Genomic DNA, 19484 nt, shown 5'->3' on the forward strand with positions numbered 1-19484 from the left:
TTAAGATAAATGTCATTGAAATTTATTTAAACAACAAAAAATGTACAATAAACAGTTTCATTTCATTGCAAACAGCAGTAATGGTAAAAGCATTGATGATGATAATATTAGTTATTAAGCATTATTACAAACAGAATAAAAACCAAACAACACAACACAGTTGAATATCTATTGTTTAAGCTATATTGTTCTGGTAAAATTTTGTTATTTTTTTTCTATTTTCCACAGTTCACTTTTTAAAAATAAAATCTAATTTCATATCTAACAATGAAAATGAAAATAATTATTAAATCAGTAATATTTAAGTCATAATAAATGTTTATTATTGAGTCAGTAGATTTATGGCATGGATTGGATGAAGACACTGTGAACCTCTCTGTAAGCGTTTCGCAGAAGCACATAAGGGAAATATTTCTCCAGAATGTCTTGACTGAGGAACGGTGACTCCTGCACTATCTGAAATGATACACAAGTAGATTTCTGTAAGGGTTTGTGGTTTAGGCTCAACATAAATTCAGTTGGACTCTGTTCGTTACCTTGTGTAAAAGGATATAAACCGAATCTCTGTTCTTTATCTCCATTCGCTCCACATTCTGACCGAGCTGCAGTAAAACCGCTGATGCCACCTACATTACAGGATCAACACAAGTTTTAATACACGCTGAAGAAAAATCCCATTCATCTCGCATTGTCATTGGTGTATGATCAAATCTCAAATCTGTTCATTCACCTTCAAAAACTCTTCAAGCTGCGTCTGAATGTTTTTCTTCTGCACAGTGAGCATAGCAGCGGCCAAACTATTCACCGCTGTGGCCAAACAATGAATGTTATTCTGGTGACCTGTTGATGAGATACAGTCAACTAAATCTAGAAAAAAACAACAACACTCAAGTCTCTTTTTCTCAATGTTACCTCCATGCTCTTGTCTGTACAGTGAGTTTGGATCTTGACAGAAGGTGGGTAGAGACACCGCTATATAGACCAGAAGCAGGCAGGTGATTTTAAACTCATCCTCAATGGACGAGTTATCTGGCAAGAACATAAACACACATTACTACAAAAAAATCTGACAACAAGTGAAGATACGTGTAGTAATTCATCTGGACGAGTTATCTGTCTGCATGTTTGCAACAGCTACAACCAGCGCAGGATCGATCTCGCATGACAAACCAGCTGCAGACGCTATTTCATACACATCAAGAGCCACCTGTGTCATCAGAGAGAGAGAGAGAGATGGATGTGTTGATATTACAGTTTTTTCCAGACGCTAGGACACATTTCTCAGGTCACTTTTGCAAAACTCTTCACACAGTGAGCACAACAGAAGTCTATGTGGGCTAAACTGAGGATCAATTATCATTGCTTTGGCACAAAATGCAATCAATGACTACATCTCTCAAATTTCATGAATTTTTTTCTCACTCAGGCTCTGTTTACACGTACATGGTTATTTTTAAAAACTGAGAGATTTACCTTCGTTTGTGCCCCTTGTTTACACGCAAACGGAGAACTCGCCTCAGAAACCGATTGTTTCTAAAAACTCCGGCCAGAGTGGAGATCTTGAAAATCTTCGGTTGCACGGTTGCATGTAAAGTGAGACAAACGGATGTTTAAGCAGGCAACGTCACAGAGTATGTGCCAGAGCTCGCACCTACTTCAAAAGTGCGACCCATGTTTACATGTGACTGCTACTCTGAACGCTTCCAAGATCACGTTTATGTTCGTGCAAACTCGTTTCGTGTGTTTGTATTTGCAAATACAGCTGCTCCATTATGTCGAGGAGCAGAGACGAGTGCTCGGAGATCAGCAATTTTACGCGTGTTTGACTTCATGCGGCGCTGCAAGAACCGACAGACGGATGATGTCAAAGTACCGCGAGAGCGATTTTGAAATTAGACCTCTACGTGTGATTCCTCAACTCGCTCTCGCGGTACGTTGACGTCATCAATCACCTACTGCAACAACTCCTCCATCCAACATGAAGAACCAGTTCACGTCACCACCAGCGCGGCCGGTGATTGGCTTACGTGGGCTTGAGCGTCTCTTGACGGCAAATATGCACGGGTACGTGTAAATAAACACTTTTCTGAAAACTGACATGTGTGCACGATATTATTTTTGCAACCGGAGAGGTTGAAATGTCCGTTTATGAAAATAGCCGCCCACGTGTAAACATAGCCTCAGACACAACAACTGACAAAACTATTTATACGTACAGGCACACGCTTACAAACTGTTTTCAAAACTGTTAAACTTATGTTCAAAACAATAACATAATACAAAACATAAGACAGCAATTTGCTACATTTCTGCAGTCATTTTTTAATGAAATGTATTTTAAATCTTAAAAATAAATGCTATAAAAACAATTGGACAACTGGACCAGCCCCAGCTGTCCACGGCCGAGTAGATTAGCATTACTATTGTATCAATCTGTATCAGTGGATGGTGTGTATACAAATTATGGTATTTTGGAATTACGCAATGCAAAAAAGTTAAAATAAATAAACGACATAAAATATTGAAGAATTCTGCATCATGTCTGATTCATTCCAGTAACATATATTGCAATGAATTATAAACAAAGATGTGTCCTTGTTTTACACAAGAAAACATTGTATAATGCTACATGTTGTTAGTGTTTTTTTAGGTCATTGTTTTGTGGGTGACAAAGTGTGTTTGTCGGCTGTCAACCTTTGCTAGTGTTCTGGAAGAATGAAAGGCTGAAAGTTGGTTAGGAGAACTGTGTGAAGAGTTTAGCAAAAGCGACCTAAGTATTGAGAAATGTGTCCTAGCATCTGTAAAAAAACTGTAATTCAAATGAAAAAAGCAATGTAAATAATCATTAGGGACTTGTATAGTTTAGATACATGGCAAACTAAATGAAGGAAGTTCATTATGGTCCATTTGATTTACATGTATGCATTTATCAGATTAACATTTATTCATAATGATCTGCACTGCAGTGTGTTAACATTTCATCATTTGTGTGGAATTAAACCCATGTAATGCACGAGTGACAACACATTAACTGACTTACCTTGATGTCAGTTTCACGATCAGTAAAGTCCTTCAGACATTTGATGGGTCTCATCAGAAAATAGCAGTGTTTGTCCATAATCTAAAGTCAAAAATTGTGACACACACAGAAAGACAGTGTCACAAATGCGCACACACACACACACACACACACACACACACACACACACACACACACACACACACACACACACACACAAACAAACAAACAAACAAACACACAGACATATGTGGTTTATGGGGATGGTCAATTCCGTACACGCAATGCATTTTATACTGTACAAACTGTATATACTATCCCCCTAACCTACCACAGTCCCTAACCCCAACCATCACAAAAACCTGTTGGCAGGCTTAAATCTATGAAAAAGTAGAATTTAGTATGTTTTTTTTATGTATGGGGACACTATGGGGATGCTTCCGTAAAGCATAATAAACAAGTCATTATGCATTATTTACGTCCCCATAAACCCCACATATAAACCCACACAGTACCACACTCTATTAAAGGAGCGGTGAATCAAGATTTCAATTTTAACTTGAGCTTTTGTTATATATGAGGTCATCGTACTTAAACGAACATCCTGTAAATTTCAGAACTGAAAATGTCCTTGTTACTGAAATATCAACTGCTATTCACACCAAACCCAGAAAATGTCAGGTTCTGGAATGTGCCTAGTTATGATGTAGTGGTCAATTTTTAAACACCGCCTCCACTTGACGTCTACTTTGATAGCCCCGCCCACTGGAAGTTTTTTTAAACAATTCTTCACGTGATGATGTAGGATAGAAAGCTAATTTATTATGAAAAAGTTATCCAATCATAGCAGTGGGGGTTTACTTCCAAGTCTTCAATGTGGCCCGCCCATTAAAACAGAGCATTAACATCAAAACTAGGGTACAAAAAAGCATATTACTTATTGCTTTCGAATGTAAAAACCACGCGAATGTCATAAGTAGACTTCAGACAACAGTATAAAACAATAAAAACACTGATTCACCGCACCTTTAAATAAAAATGATTAAATAGATTATAAAGCGTTCACCTCCTCAAGAGCATCTTGAACCATGGTCCGAAATGACAGAATCACACCAACAATGGTCATTCTCTTCAGTACATTCTCACAGCCTGATGAAAAAAGATTTCATTACAGCGAGGAGAAGATAAACTTCAGTATATCATATAAAGGTTTTGACCTGTGGCGCATACAGCAACACATTTTAAAGGAAAGACGAGAAAGAGCAGACTAAGGGCGCAGTCACACCAAAAGCGTTTATGGCAGTTGCAGGCGCCTTTTTTGAATGATATTCTATGGGCAGGGCGCGTTTGCGCGCTGTTTATGCGCGCCGAGCGCCTTGCGGTTTTCTGCCGCCTGCCGCGCACGCGTTTTTGAAGGAGCGGTGAGAGCGGAGAGGCGCCTGACGTCATTAGCGTCTTCCATTGTCCAATCGAATGAGGGGAGAGGCGGGCCTTACGTTGTGTTGAGGGAAGTTTACAGTTGCTTGGAAGAACCGGACTCCACTCGCTCACTCTCTCCTGCGTGTTTGTGCACCTCTCATCCTCAAACAAGGTCAGAGCAAGCGTCCTCTTTTTAAAGTTTCTGCTAATATGACAGTTAACAGCAAAAGAGCGCTCACGCTTCAATATTTGATTGACAATACAGCTGACTCGGTGGTTGCTTAGCAATATGAAAAGCCGCGTCGCACTGCTCTTTTTTAAAAAAGGCAGTGCGTCGCGCCTTGCGTTTGCAAGCGTGACTCAAACTTAACTTCTGGTAGACTTCCACACAGAGTCAATAACAGTCTTGCTTTAGAGTAGTTTATTTTTGATAACAAGCTAAATAAATAACCGGTAAATCACCTTTGTTCAAAGTGTATCAACTGTTACACTGAGCTAACATTACTGTGTAAAATTAATGTATGTTAGCCACAGATCCTTGAATCTTTTATTTTCCACTAGGTATTTGTTCCAGATTTTAGTTTAGTCACTAGCCGAACCAATAAACAAACAGAGACCGGAAGTTAACTTCGGGCTAGACGAGTAATATGGGGGTAATTTCATGCCAATACTATTGAAAATGGACAGAGCAAAAGCCACAAATAGACACCACAACCCGCAAACACAAAACGCAATCCACAAATAGATCAAAAATCCACAAACACAGTCCCCGCGATCCGCAAATGCAAAACAAGATCCACGAATCGTCCCCGCGATCCACAAATACAAAGCATGATTTACAAAAAGAAATCAGTGACCTGTACTTGAAAACCAGAACCCGAACGAATGCAAAGTGACTTCCCCGCAGATGAACATCATTTTCCATCTGCAGATTGTGTCACATTTGTTCTCAGAATTCTGACACCACTGTTTCGCTTTGGTGACAAAACAATGCCACAATCGTTGAAAATGAAGAGACCGCAACTCGCAAACACGAAACAAATCTGCAAATAGGTTCCAAATCTGCAAACAAACTCCTCATGATCCGCAAATGCAAAACGAGATCCACAAATATACAAAAATCCACGAACAGACCCCTCATGACATACAAATACAAAATGCGACCCACAAATAGATCCAAAATCCGCAAACCAACTCTCCACGATTCACAAATAGAAATCACCGACCTGCACCCGACAACCAGAATCCAAATGAATGCAAAGTGATTTGTCTGCGCATGAGGGTCATTATTTGTTTGTAGATTGTGTTGCATTTGTTTTCAGAATTTTGGCACAACTGTTTCGCTGTTTTCCATTAAAAAAATCTACAAATGCGACAAACACAGTCTAACTTGTATTTTCCAACAATTGTAAAAAGACATTCTTACACATTCTGTGCAAAGTTTAGCATGCAAGTGTTGAATCTGTGTTTGCAAATCACAGGGCATTCACGAATCCTTCTGCACAAGTCTACAGATCTTTTTGGCACTATGGCTGTTTCTCAATTCCAAGAACGCAAAGAACGGACTTGCGTCCTCGTGGAGATCGGTCTTGCCAGGCGACCTTGGAAGAACGAACTCGGAAGTTTTGCCGCAATGACTTCTGGGGCGTAAAGCGATTTCAGCAAGTCTGCACTCGATGCATCCTCGATATCAAGAACACATCCGGGTATTTTCATGCGTCCTCTGTCCTTGCGTTCTTGAGAATTGGAATGAACTTCGACCGTTAATGATGACGTAGAGCGAGGACACGAGGACGCAAGATCGCTGAAGAACGCATATTGAGAAACAGCCTATCTTTCCGCAGAGTTTGTCACTACGATCCACGCGTGTAGTCAGCCAATCAGGGGTATTGCTTCAAAGTAATGCCACGCCCCCTCAATAAGCTCTTTTCAAAATAAAAGCTGGGCTCACTGCCATTTACCGTTGCCGGTGTTACAGCGCTGAAAGGCGGCCAGACCGCGTTATCGATATTATATTAATGATATTAAAGCATTTATGTATAGCATGGCAAATATGTAGCATTAACGTGAACTAGAACAACCCCTCGTTTAAGTTATTATCAGTGCCTGACAATTCAGCCGAGGTCATTAAATCGTTAAAAACACTGCATGAAGCGGTTTTATCCTTAAAACATCAGTGTCTCTTCAACGAACATTTGCCGAGCGTCAGCGAGCCAGCTGGATGGAGTGGAGCTGCTAAGGTGACGCAGCTAAAATAAAGCAAGCGGGTGCAACGATAATATTGGATGTAACTTGCCGTAATTAACAAAAACATGAGCCTTATTTGACAGCAGCACTAATTGAACTATTTGACCATATGCATTTGATATACATACCGTGACCGGAATGCACTTACAAATCGCGCTGTTATTATTAGAAACATTTAACTGTTTCCAGACTGAGCATGGAGACAAACAAGCCGTTTACAGAAGCAGCTGCCTGTCAGCGTGTACGGAATGAAGTCAAAATGGTCTCGGTTTTAAGACCGGCAGTCTGCCTGTGCCATTCCACCCTAATCCGGACTGCAAATTACATGTTAATATTATATCCACCATTTACAATCCTTCCTTTAAGGTCTGTTCTGCTTTTAACAGCTCAAAGCTATTACTGTAGCTTTCGAGTCCGTTGTAGGCTACAGGTAAATTTTGCAGTTGTTTTAGTTAACTTTGCAGAGCATTTTATTGTCGGAAATGGTCCTGGGCTGGGTTTTCCTATAACGATTGAACTTAGCACTCAAGAGCGCTTTCTACAAGGTAAAACGATCGCTCGCGGCTGGGTTTTGGGTGCTACTGGCGAGTCGCTATCCCTTTGTCGAGTGCTGAGGTGTCACTTGCTGGATGACTCGTGGTTGTAGCGGAGGCTTGTTTGGGCTGATGATCTTCAGCCGATGTGCACTAATATTTTTTTAAATATTATTTTTCAATGACTTATTACATGTTTTAATAATTTGTGCATCATGAAATATTCTTTTTTCATATTTAGTTAGGACTCGTCCCACTGCGCAATGCCTTCTGCATTTTATAATATAGTTTAGATTTTTCTTTTTATTTGTTGTTTATTATCTATGTTTATTTATTATTAAGGATTATTGCATTACCCAGTTGCGAGCGATCGTTATACGTGCATCTTTGGGAAACGCACGTAAATGAACAACGAATGTTCGTTAAGTAGCTCGTAGAAAGCGCTCTTAAGTGCTAAGTTTAATCGTTATCGGGAAAGCCCTGTTCGTTTGGAGTGTGCCTGGCGCACAGCTCTAGTCAGGACTGATTAATCCATTTATCAAGTATTGATTAATTGTTTTCAACTTGGTCCCTTTTGCATTTTGCAGGGGGTGGAATAGGCAGGCATGTTTTGAATTTGATCAAAATTATGACTGTGGCGTTGAAGGAACCTTCCTTTAGTGATAAATAAATAAGTTATTTTGCTATTATTATCTAGCAAATATGACAGTTTTAAACAAACTAAGTAGCCTATTTATTTATTTATTGGCAAATGCAGAACAACAAGGAACATGTAGAACATAGGCGACACGCCTCTACCTTGCAATGAGAAGATTAATCATGGGGAACATAAGCTAAATGTAATTTTAAAATGTATTTAATTTAAAAACAAATTTAAACCGAAAGCGGACTGTTTAAGCTTGTCAAATTTATGCTGGCTCGGTCACAAAATTTCGTCAGGCAGTATTTTATATATGTATTTGTGTTCATGGAAAACAATATAGGCTATAGAAATTCGTGCTGAGTGACAGGAAAAAGAAAATCGTGCTAATTGGCACAAAAAAAAAAGGTTCAATGAATACGAACAAATAAATCGGAAAAAAAATTAAGATATTGTTGATTCTGCATTTATCCAGCCAGCATAAATTTGACAAGCATGTGCTTTCGTTTTAAAAATGACATTTAAGCCTTTAATCATATAAGGGAGAAAGGCGTGTTGCCTACCTTTGCTTTCTCCTCATTGTTCTGCATTTGCCAATGAATAAGTCAGTCATATTTGTTATAAAAAAAATCAATGTATGCTACATAATAATAGAACTTGTTAATTTTTTACCAAAATAGGAAAAAGAAAGTCGGTAAAAATGTGCACCCAGCTAGACACTCAAAATGAGGGCCGGAGTGGGACTCGCTGACTATTAAGTAAGGGATAATGTAGAGGCAGCCGGTAGTTATTGGGAAATAAGCCCCGACAGTGTGATCAGGACCCGACGCGAAGCGGAGGGTCTTGTATCACACTGAAGGGGCTTATTTCCCAATAACTACTGGCTGCCTCTACATTATCCCGCTTATTACACGGCTACTTGCCACATAAGAAAAAAAACTGGACATGAATATGAATTTGAAACATTTTATTGGCATATTTGTTTTAAATTAACATTTTTATCCTTCCGCGAAACTTTGCACAGATGCATAAAATGATCGTAATACCTTATTAAGATCCTCTGCTTCATACTTGTCTGTCTCCATTTTTTCTCTTTTAGCCAGTCTTTGAGAAGTTTAAATGCCCATTCTGTATTTTTTTGAGTGTTGGCTTCGTAGCTGTCATGCTCTATTTTGTCAAGTTCAGTCTCAGTAAGCTGTCTGTGTCTTGTCGTGGTTGTCCAGTGTTTGTCACAAGATGGCGCCAAACAGATAAAGATCTTATTGATCTTTATTGGCGCGGAGCGATTTTACTCGTGCAAGTAGTCCGGCTATGCGTTATTAATTTGGAGCGGTTATTATTTGAAAATAACAAACCTGCAAATGTCTCAACTGACCAATCAGAATCAAGCATTCCAGAGAGCAGTGTAATAAAATAATATAATTAAATCCTCAGTAGCCATATCTGCTATACTGTTCTCTGCAGCCTTGAAAATTCATTGTATTTTTCTAATATATCATTTCCAATTCAGTGCAAATACAGTAGCCTAAACAATTATGATTTTGCCATAATTGTGCAGCCCTATATTTTAATATTATTTAAGTAAACTTGTTAAAAAACTACTAAAAGGGAACAAATGTGTTTTTCCCCTATATTTCTATAAAAAAAATGTAGGTCTTGTAAATACGTATGGGGTTGCAATAGTTTGGAACCTACTGATATACAAAACTGGCTAATATGTCCTGACTGGAGCTGTGCGCGTCTGCGAAAAAAAAAAAAACGAAATAGGCGTCAGCTCATTTAATGTCATTGTGCTTTCAGTTAACCTGTTTAGAACTAGAAGTGTGCGCCCTGCCCTCGACTTTAGGCGGTGCGTTCAAGTTCATATACAGCGTGCAGACAGCGTGCCCGAGCGCGAGGGGGAAAAGTCCACGGGAGAAACTCAACAGCTTTAATGTACAAAAACCTTACGACAAACGAGAAACGTTCTAACGGAAGCCTTCAGTCAAGCAGGATTAAAAAGAGGATGAGAAACGTGCAAAATATACAATGTACAGTATATACAGTTATGTCATTAATAACTACTGCTTTTAAAAGGACTTTTAAGTTATTGTTTTTGTTTCATTTTCAAAGTTTGATACATTGTGCATAATGACATACTTGGAAAAAGGGATAATTCAACAATAATTTATAATTGTATATCTTTTATTAATTTTATGAAATACATTCAACTATATTTCAATGCACATTTAGGCCCTGAACAAAAAACAACTCGCGAGGGGAGGACTAGGGATTAACCCTTAATTAACTTTAAGGAATTAACTTTAGTGTTTAGAATTCAGTTAAAAACCAAAAAAAGAATTCTGTGCGCTTTTTGTTTAAAGTGCTTGTTTTTATTTAATGTATTTATTTATTCACTGGTGGTAGGGTTGGGGGACAATGAAGGGGAGGGGGGGGGGGTTCGGCACATATGCTTGAACCACTACTGATTTGATGTAACGGGTGGAATAATTTTAACATGTCACCTGCAGTCCGGGTTAGGGTGGAGTGCAGACTGCGGGTCTAAAAGCCAAGACTGTTTTGACTCGATTTGAGTGCCTAGCTCGATTTGAGTGTCTAGCTGGGTATGCGGTTTTACCTACTTCGTTTATCTTATTTTACACTGTAAAAAATGTTTTGTGGCTTAGTAAATTTAACTAAATAAAATTAGTCAATTATATAAAAAAAATAGGTTAAAACAAAAACTATTTTAGTACAAATAATGCAAAAATGTGAGTAATTCTAGATTTATCATGTAAAATTTGTGAGAAGGAAATTAAATAATTATAAAAAAATAATAGGCTGTATTAACTTAAAAATATAGTGCATCATTTTTGCATCCACTTTTTAAAGTAAATTTGACATGGAATTTTTAGTAGGCCTAATTGCTTCTCCATGTAAAACTTACTTAAACATTGCAATTGCTTAAATTGCAAAGGCTTAAATTCAATGTAAAACTTACTTTAAAAAAGTGTATGTAAAAATGATGCAAATATTATTTTTATCAGTGTACTTGTTTTGTTTAAAACGGTCATATTTGTTATTAAAAATCATCAATATATGCTACGTCATAATAGCAAAATAACTTATTTATTTTTCACTAAAATAGGAAAGTTTCTTCATGCCACAGTCATAATTTTGGCTAAATGCAGAATATGCGTGCCTATTCTACTTTTTGTAAAAAGCAAAAAGGATTAAGTAAAAATAATGAATCGATACTTGATAAATGGGTGACTTGTTCATTATTGTAATATATAGAAATGCATTACATTTTTTTAAAACAAAGCCCGCCTTTTAATCTTTCTGACTAAAGCTGTGCGCCAGGCAAATTCCAAACGAGCAGGGCTGGGTTTTTCCAAAAGCATCGCTAAGTAGATCGTAAAAACAATCTTAAAATTCATCTTAGAATTATGGGCCGTTTCCCAAAAGCTTTGTAGCTTAAGTAGCACTCGAAAATCATCGTAGATCTACGAGTGCTCTGGAATAATCGTTAATTTATAAGTGCATCGTAAGACAGCAGTGTTACAAGGTCACCTGCAGGACAACCTGCAAATTGCACTCCTGCAATAACGATAATGTAATGTTTTAAATGTAGGCTATATTTATTTATTGGGTTTTTTTCTTTGTTTATTTGTTTAAATTACTTTAATATAATATATTTAAAATTCAAACGAGAAATGAAATTTAAATGACTAAACATAAATTAATTAAGAAGGGAAACGTATTTGGTACAATTTTGGTAAAAGTTGGTACTAGCAAATTGATAAATGGTTCCTACCAATTGCTGCTATAATTCATCTAGGCTACAGTAAAAAAATATTTTTTTGAAGGGTATGGCATCTGATTAAAGAAACCAAATAAATATTTACGGTACAATGCAATAATCCTTAATAATAAATAAACATAGATAATAAACAACAAATAAAAAGAAAAATCTAAACTATATTATAAAATGCAGAAGGCATTGCGCAGTGGGACGAGTCCTAACTAAATATGAAAAAAGAATATTTCATGATGCACAAATTATTAAAACATGTAATAAGTCATTGAAAAATAATATTTAAAAAAATATTAGTGCACATCGGCTGAAGATCATTAGCCTAAACAAGCTTCTGCTGCAATTGCGAGTCATTCAGTGGGTGACGTTTCGGCGCTCGACGAGGGGATGGCGACTCGTTGGTAGCACTTAGAGCCCAGCTGCGGGCGATCGTTTTACCTTGTAGAGGGCGCTCTTGAGTGCTAAGTTCAATCGTTATAGGAAAACCCAGCCCAGGACCATTTCCGACAATAAAATGCTCTGCAAAGTTAACTAAAACAACTGCAAAATTTACCTGTAGCCTACAACGGACGGGTAGCTACAGTAATAGCTTTGAGCTGTTAAAAGCAGAACAGACCTTAAAGGAAGGATTGTAAATGGTGGATATAATATTAACATGTAATTTGCAGTCCGGATTAGGGTGGAATGGCACAGGCAGACTGCCGGTCTTAAAACCGAGACCGTTTTGACTTCATTCCGTACACGCTGACAGGCAGCTGCTTCTGTAAACGGCTTGTTTGTCTCCATGCTCAGTCTGGAAACAGTTAAATGTTTCTAATAATAACAGCGCGATTTGTAAGTGCATTCCGGTCACGGTATGTATATCAAATGCATATGGTCAAATAGTTCAATTAGTGCTGCTGTCAAATAAGGCTCATGTTTTTGTTAATTACGGCAAGTTACATCCAATATTATCGTTGCACCCGCTTGCTTTATTTTAGCTGCGTCACCTTAGCAGCTCCACTCCATCCAGCTGGCTCGCTGACGCTCGGCAAATGTTCGTTGAAGAGACACTGATGTTTTAAGGATAAAACCGCTTCATGCAGTGTTTTTAACGATTTAATGACCTCGGCTGAATTGTCAGGCACTGATAATAACTTAAACGAGGGGTTGTTCTAGTTCACGTTAATGCTACATATTTGCCATGCTATACATAAATGCTTTAATATCATTAATATAATATCGATAACGCGGTCTGGCCGCCTTTCAGCGCTGTAACACCGGCAACGGTAAATGGCAGTGAGCCCAGCTTTTATTTTGAAAAGAGCTTATTGAGGGGGCGTGGCATTACTTTGAAGCAATACCCCTGATTGGCTGACTACACGCGTGGATCGTAGTGACAAACTCTGCGGAAAGATAGTGCCAAAAAGATCTGTAGACTTGTGCAGAAGGATTCGTGAATGCCCTGTGATTTGCAAACACAGATTCAACACTTGCATGCTAAACTTTGCACAGAATGTGTAAGAATGTCTTTTTACAATTGTTGGAAAACACAAGTCAGACTGTGCTTGTTTGCAAATTGTGAGGAGGGCACCTGCAGATTTCCCCAATGGAAAACAGCGAAACAGCTGTGCAAAAACTCCGAAAACAAATGCAACACAATCCACAAACAAACAATGACCCCCATGCGCAGACAAATCACTTTGCATTCATTTAAATTCTGTTTGTCAAGTACAAGTCGATGATTCTATTTGTGAATCATAAAGAGTTGGTTTGCGGATTTTGAATCTATTTGTGGGTCGCGTTTTATATTTGTATGTCATGAAGAGTCCGTTCGTGGATTTTTATATATTTGTAGATCTCGTTTTACATTTGCGGATCATGAGAAGTTTGTTTGCAGATTTGGAACCCATTTGCAGGTTTGTTTCGTGTTTGCAGATTGTGGTCTCTTCATTTTCAACGATTGTGGCATTGTTTTGTCACCAAAGCGAAACAACAGTGTCAGAACCCTGAAAACAAATGCGACACGATCCACAAATAGAAAATGATACTCATCTGCAAAGAAGCCACTCCACATTCACTCAAATTCTGGCCCTCAAGCACAAGTGACTGATTTCCTCCTGCAAACCATGCTTTACATTTGTGGATCACAAAGACGATTCGCAGATCTTGTTTTACATTTGCGGATCACAAGGACTGTGTTTGTGGATTTTTAATCTACGTATTTGTAGATTGCGTTTTGTGTTTACAAGTTGTAATATCTATTTGTGACTTTTACTCTGTCCATTTTCAATAATATTGGCATGAAATTACCCCCATAGAGTAACCATCCGATAAAACCTTTTGATGAAGTCTATTACTGTGTATGTTTTTAGAATATAATGTCATTAAAGTCTCTGTTGGTGTAAAGGTCAGACATCCCAATACTTTTGTCCATAAAGTGTATTATAAAAGTGTATTCATGGAAGGGCTGTATAGTGAAATGAGAGCATTGTGTAATTGTTACATAAAAACTGCATTATTACACTAAACCTGAGAAACTAGTAGTTAATATTTATAACTGATTTATGAAGATGAGTTTAAAGTGCAAGTTTTTGATGATAAAGATGCCTTGTAAAGTATGGCAACGTGAATGATAATGGTGACATCATATGCATGTGTTAACTCAGCATGAGTGTAACCAGAACAACAATGGCAAGTGAGTTTATTAAAGCGGACGTTTTTCAACTGTTTTAAATGTCATAACTGAACCGGTGTCGTGAGCAATCCGGTCCCCCCGGGCGATTCGGTCTCCCCTAGGACCCCGATTGGTATCTAGCACTAATGCCTGCTCAAAAATTTGTCTTTGCAATATCTCGTCTGCATACGCTGCTAGCAAGCTAATTATGTTGTACAAAATAGAAGCATAACATTTTTTAAAAATAAAAGTTAACTAAAAAAACAATATAATAAACTAATATTCATGTTGCAGACACGTCAGTACTTTTGTGTCATCATCTGCTTTACAAAAACAATACTTTTATTTTTTTAAATTATTAACATACCTTACGGAATATATTTTTAATAGTTAAAGTGTAGTAATCGTGGCTTATAATTATAATTTAAATGTGTGATTCAAGTATGCAGTAATCATGTTTTGTATAAGTAATTAATGAGTAAGTAATTGTATAAGTAGACAGTCAAAAGTGGAAATGGTAATCTAAATAATAAAATGACACAAGCATTGTGTAGATCTTCCACCTATAGCCTCATTTATATACTACTATATGAAACATATCAGTTAAAAGACATCAATTGTAAGTTTAACAACGTTCTAACTACATAAATCATAACGCGATTTTGTAGGAATTGTAATAAGGCGCTAAGAAAACTACCCATGAGGAGTTTTTTCAGCCAATGGAATCACGCTGGGTCCTTAAACTTAAAATAGTTTGTAATATCAATTGCTCGGTCCAACATCTCCACTGAGTACAAAGATGTTCTATTGTTAATTCATTTATAATTATATTACTTTTGGTGTTATAAATGGTTTAATAACGCAAAATTCATGACTGACTATAAGTTTTTCAGTGAACAAATGCCACCATTAAGTAAAGCAGTCCTAAAATGATCTTTACAAATGTAAAGACCAATAAAAGTATTGTGATAAATTGATAAGGTACTAGTATGGGGAAATTGGATTTAGGGCACTACATGGAGAAAGTTTTATTTAAAGTAAACTGATGATCTTAAATGATATTTGTGACTGCATACATTATAGATATATATATAACGATGACAACTTTAAATTGTAAACTGTGTTTCCCTCACGCTTTTTATTATTTTTTATTCATGCAGTACATAAAGTATTTAAATATGGCTAGTTTGTATGAATGTTTGTATAATAATTGCTTTTGCCCCAGTAACAAAAGGTTTAATGGTGGGGTATCATTATTGTTTTATTGTTTAATTGTACTTTTTTGTACAAATACTAATTAGCCACCTCAAAAAAGTCATAAGTTAACAATTAGTGACATTAATTGTGAGACCTTTATTTTGTAGGTTTACTAAAATATGTTGGGTGCCTATTATGGGTGATGGTAGTTAGGTTTCTGACTATGCAGGATGTACAGTAAGGGAGTCCCAATGATAAACATTTAGGGGCGGTTTCCCGGACAGGGATTAGACTAGTCCTAGACTTAAACACTTTTAAGAGCTCTCCAAACTGAAAACAACTTTCACTTACAGATCTTAAAATACATCAGGGCCCTTTGTTTTACTTCAAGATGCACACAGGTAATGTTTTTAGTAAGGCATGTTGTTTAAAACTAGTTATATTTCCTAATTAAACTAAGGCCTAGCCCTGGATTAAGCTAATCCTGGTCCGGGAAACAGCCCCATAGTATTTTACCAGTCAGTTTCTTCTGAAGTTCACTCATTGCATCAGGATTCTCATAACATGCTCTCATTTGCACTAAGACGTCCATATTGTCAATTACAAGTTTCTGAAAAAAAAAATAATTTGAAATGTTATAGCATATGTCTAATCGAATTATTTTGAAAAGCACATTTACATTTTAAAAGATCGTTCACCTTCATTTCTCCAACTTGGGATATGATGTGCCACATGAGATTTTCATTTAAAAACTTCAGTCCGTAAGGGCCGATCAGTTCAGTCAATGCACGCAACTCTACAGAAAAACACACAACGCTTTTACCTTTGCCAAAATATTGTTGCAAATATGAAGATTTTAAAAACTAAACATTAGGACATGAATGCATCAATAATGTCACCTTAAATGTTGATCTTACCACATATGTCAGAGTATTCCTCAGCCTTGAAGCTCTGCTCATTTTCAATGTTCTGGTTTATAAAGCAGTGTGTTGTAGGACAGTGAACTATAAGAGCACTGCTGGCCTGACGCAAGAGACCCTCCAGATACCTGTCACAATCATACACATATACAACATCTAAACCAGGAGAAAGAGTCACGTCAATCAACAGAAACCTGTCTGACTCGTACATGTAAAGAGTCAAAATCTATATCTGTACATCTCAACACATTCATAGATTACATACCTTTTGCATTGTCTACATTATTCTTGTAAAAATACTGATGACATAATACTTTATCAGCAATTAAAACTCTGCTGATTTTACTTATTACTCCATGACTGATAAAACAACTTTTTAAGATAACCAAAGCTTTTATTACAAAAAATAACATTTCAATGAATAAAAAACAAAATTTTTTGTTAAACTGGTGGTCTTTTCCCTCCGCTTACAGTTTTCTGGTTACAAATTCCGTAATGTAAATAGGGAATCTGCCATGGCTTTTAAAGGGGATTGGAGATGAGACAAAACACCGCTCAAAACACCCATTACTCATTAACTCTTTCCCCGCCAATTAACCTCTCGACACGCACTAGCTCGGGTGCGGGGTGACGTCAGTTTTTTTTACGCTGCTAACAATATCTATATAGCCTACTGTCTACAAACATTAATAATATTAACATTACATTACCATACATCCTTTAAAAGGTCTACGGGTTTAGCATCAGTGTATAGTCTCTGTTTTGAGATACAGATGCTTTAGCATCATAAATGTAGTATTTTGTTACAAAAAAAGTCCAGATGACAACATGTAAAATATAAACGGGACTTCTTACCTTTGTGTTGATATAATGATCGCAAGTCAAATCCAGTCTGTTTCAGATGTGTGAATAACCCATAAAAACTCTCCAATAAAATACATCCAATGACCATTTTTGTCCACAAATGCGTATAATCCGTGAAATATAGATATATTGTCCATTGTTTACATTAGATTTCGCATGAACGTCTTGTAATAGAATATAATACACAATCTGAGGACTATTTACGTCTTACATTGTATATGAGATTACACTCGCGTTCAAACCCGCGTTCAAACTTTGTTTTAAAAAGTAGGCGGGAGTATAATACATAATATCCAAACAGCGCTGTCAAATATCGTGACGTCATCTGACTCGCTCGTTCCTCCAATGACTTCATGGAAAATATTGATGGACAGAACATGTAGCCAATTAGATAACGAATCCAACGATCTTTGTGTGACGTTTTATTTCCTGGTGTGGAAACGGCATTTTATATGCTAACATGAGGCTGACTGGCACTTAGAACAGGCACTAGTCTTAAAAAAACTCTTGCAAGAACCTCATTTTTGGGCCTATTGACTTCAAACGTGAAATATAACTTCTTCAGACTTGTGGCTTTGGCATCATTGCATTTCCAGGTTTCACATATTTATCATTAAGATTTTTAGTATTAAAAATTTTTACTACAATGTACTTCAGCCTCTCAAATTTTTTTAATTTTAACTTAAAATAATTTTGAAACCTGGAAAATGAAGTTCAAAGTGTCTTCTATCTAATTATAACATAGTTATGCTTATACTCTAAATGGTTTAGTAAAAACAACCCTTTTAGTGAAAGTAGGTCTTTTCATGGTTTGGGCCAGAGTGGGGGTGCTGTTCAAGAGGTTAAGAGAAAACGCTTCCCTGCCAATGACGAGTATTTCCGTCTTTCTGCAATACCGCTATTGTCCACTAGGTGTAAGTAAAAAACCTGGAAGTATCACCAGCAGTATGTCCGTGTAAGTTTTAAGGATCGCTCTGAATCGATCTTTATCAAAAGTCCTTCACAAAAATGTTATTATCTTGCTCAAAATTGGGTGTTTTTGAAGAAACCTACCCATATTTGAGAGGTGATAAAAAGAGAACTAATAAAGGTAGGATGAAACGTTTTTTTATTTTTTTTTATTGTTCTTTCATTTTATATATTGTATGTTTCTATATTTAAAGAAGAAAATTTTCTGGAAGCCATTAAACCTTTTACTGAATGCTCTTCTTCAAGTAGTGAACACTTTGATCATCTTACCAGTTGGTATAAAGAGTGGTGATGGTCTGTGCTCCGTACGAGTCGAGCGGTTGTGTTTGTTGTAACAGTACACTCTTGACCAGTCGTGAAACATCAACACTGATATAAGAGCCGAGGTTCTGCAGACTGCTGATGTACGCTTGAATCCCACACAGCAGTTCAGAGGGTCGGATGATATCCTGAGTACTCGGGTTATAACTGGCCATCTGAACCATCACTCTGTAAAAACATAATGCTAACAACTCAACAAATCTGACAAATCTGTCTCCGTCTCTCTGAGTCTATTCTGTGTAAGAGGAAAGTGTGTGCAGTACTTGGCGAGTCTGATCTCCAGCTGTGACAGCAGAAACTCAGCAGGTATGAGGATGTGTCTGAACACTGTCAAATCACTACACATACTGTATGAAGCACAAAGCTCAGTCAACGTCTGGTGCATCTTATCCAAACTGAAAGAGAAATAAAGCCAGTGTCATATAATGCAAGACATCACATACAGCTCATAATGTTATTAAGTGTTATTGAAGGAAAACACCACAGTTTTTCAATATTTTGCTATGTTCTTACTTCAATTTAGATGAATTAATACATACCTATCTTTTATCAATGTGTGCACCTAATCTTTGTACAGCGCGTTGTAAATGTGTTAGCATTTAGCCTAGCCCCATTCATTCCTTAGGATCCAAACAGGAATGAATTTAAAAGCCACCAAACACGTCCGTGTTTTCCCTATTTATAGACTGTTACACGAGTAGTTACACGAGTGAGTATGGTGGCACAAAATAAAACGTGATTTTTAGTTTGCAGCACTTTGACCTCAGCGCGCAGTAACATCATCACCCCGACTACTGCCCCTCTCGCTCAAACTTCTGTCAATATTACTGCGCCTGAGGTCGAAGTGCTGCTAACTAAGTGCTCTTCCGCCATACAATATAGTTCTCATTTTTATTCACTTCA

The 19484-nt window shown here is 37.1% G+C and overlaps 1 protein-coding gene across 1 annotated transcript in view; it reads right to left on the minus strand.

Moving 5' to 3' along the window:
- nckap1l (NCK associated protein 1 like) overlaps nucleotides 1-19484 on the minus strand; it is a 40464-nt gene continuing 20980 nt past the window's right edge. The window contains exons 20-31 of the mRNA XM_073875789.1: nucleotides 18845-18976; nucleotides 18531-18749; nucleotides 16425-16555; nucleotides 16206-16303; nucleotides 16024-16117; nucleotides 4086-4168; nucleotides 3041-3121; nucleotides 1102-1207; nucleotides 913-1017; nucleotides 731-840; nucleotides 537-626; nucleotides 1-456 (exon numbers count right to left, since the gene is read on the minus strand). Of these exons, the coding sequence (XP_073731890.1) occupies nucleotides 340-456; nucleotides 537-626; nucleotides 731-840; nucleotides 913-1017; nucleotides 1102-1207; nucleotides 3041-3121; nucleotides 4086-4168; nucleotides 16024-16117; nucleotides 16206-16303; nucleotides 16425-16555; nucleotides 18531-18749; nucleotides 18845-18976 (1366 nt within the window). The 3' untranslated portion in view covers nucleotides 1-339. The remainder of the gene's footprint in view (nucleotides 457-536; nucleotides 627-730; nucleotides 841-912; nucleotides 1018-1101; nucleotides 1208-3040; nucleotides 3122-4085; nucleotides 4169-16023; nucleotides 16118-16205; nucleotides 16304-16424; nucleotides 16556-18530; nucleotides 18750-18844; nucleotides 18977-19484) is intronic.

The sequence above is a fragment of the Misgurnus anguillicaudatus genome, chromosome 14 (assembly GCF_027580225.2).
Source record: "Misgurnus anguillicaudatus chromosome 14, ASM2758022v2, whole genome shotgun sequence".
NCBI lineage: Eukaryota > Metazoa > Chordata > Actinopteri > Cypriniformes > Cobitidae > Misgurnus > Misgurnus anguillicaudatus.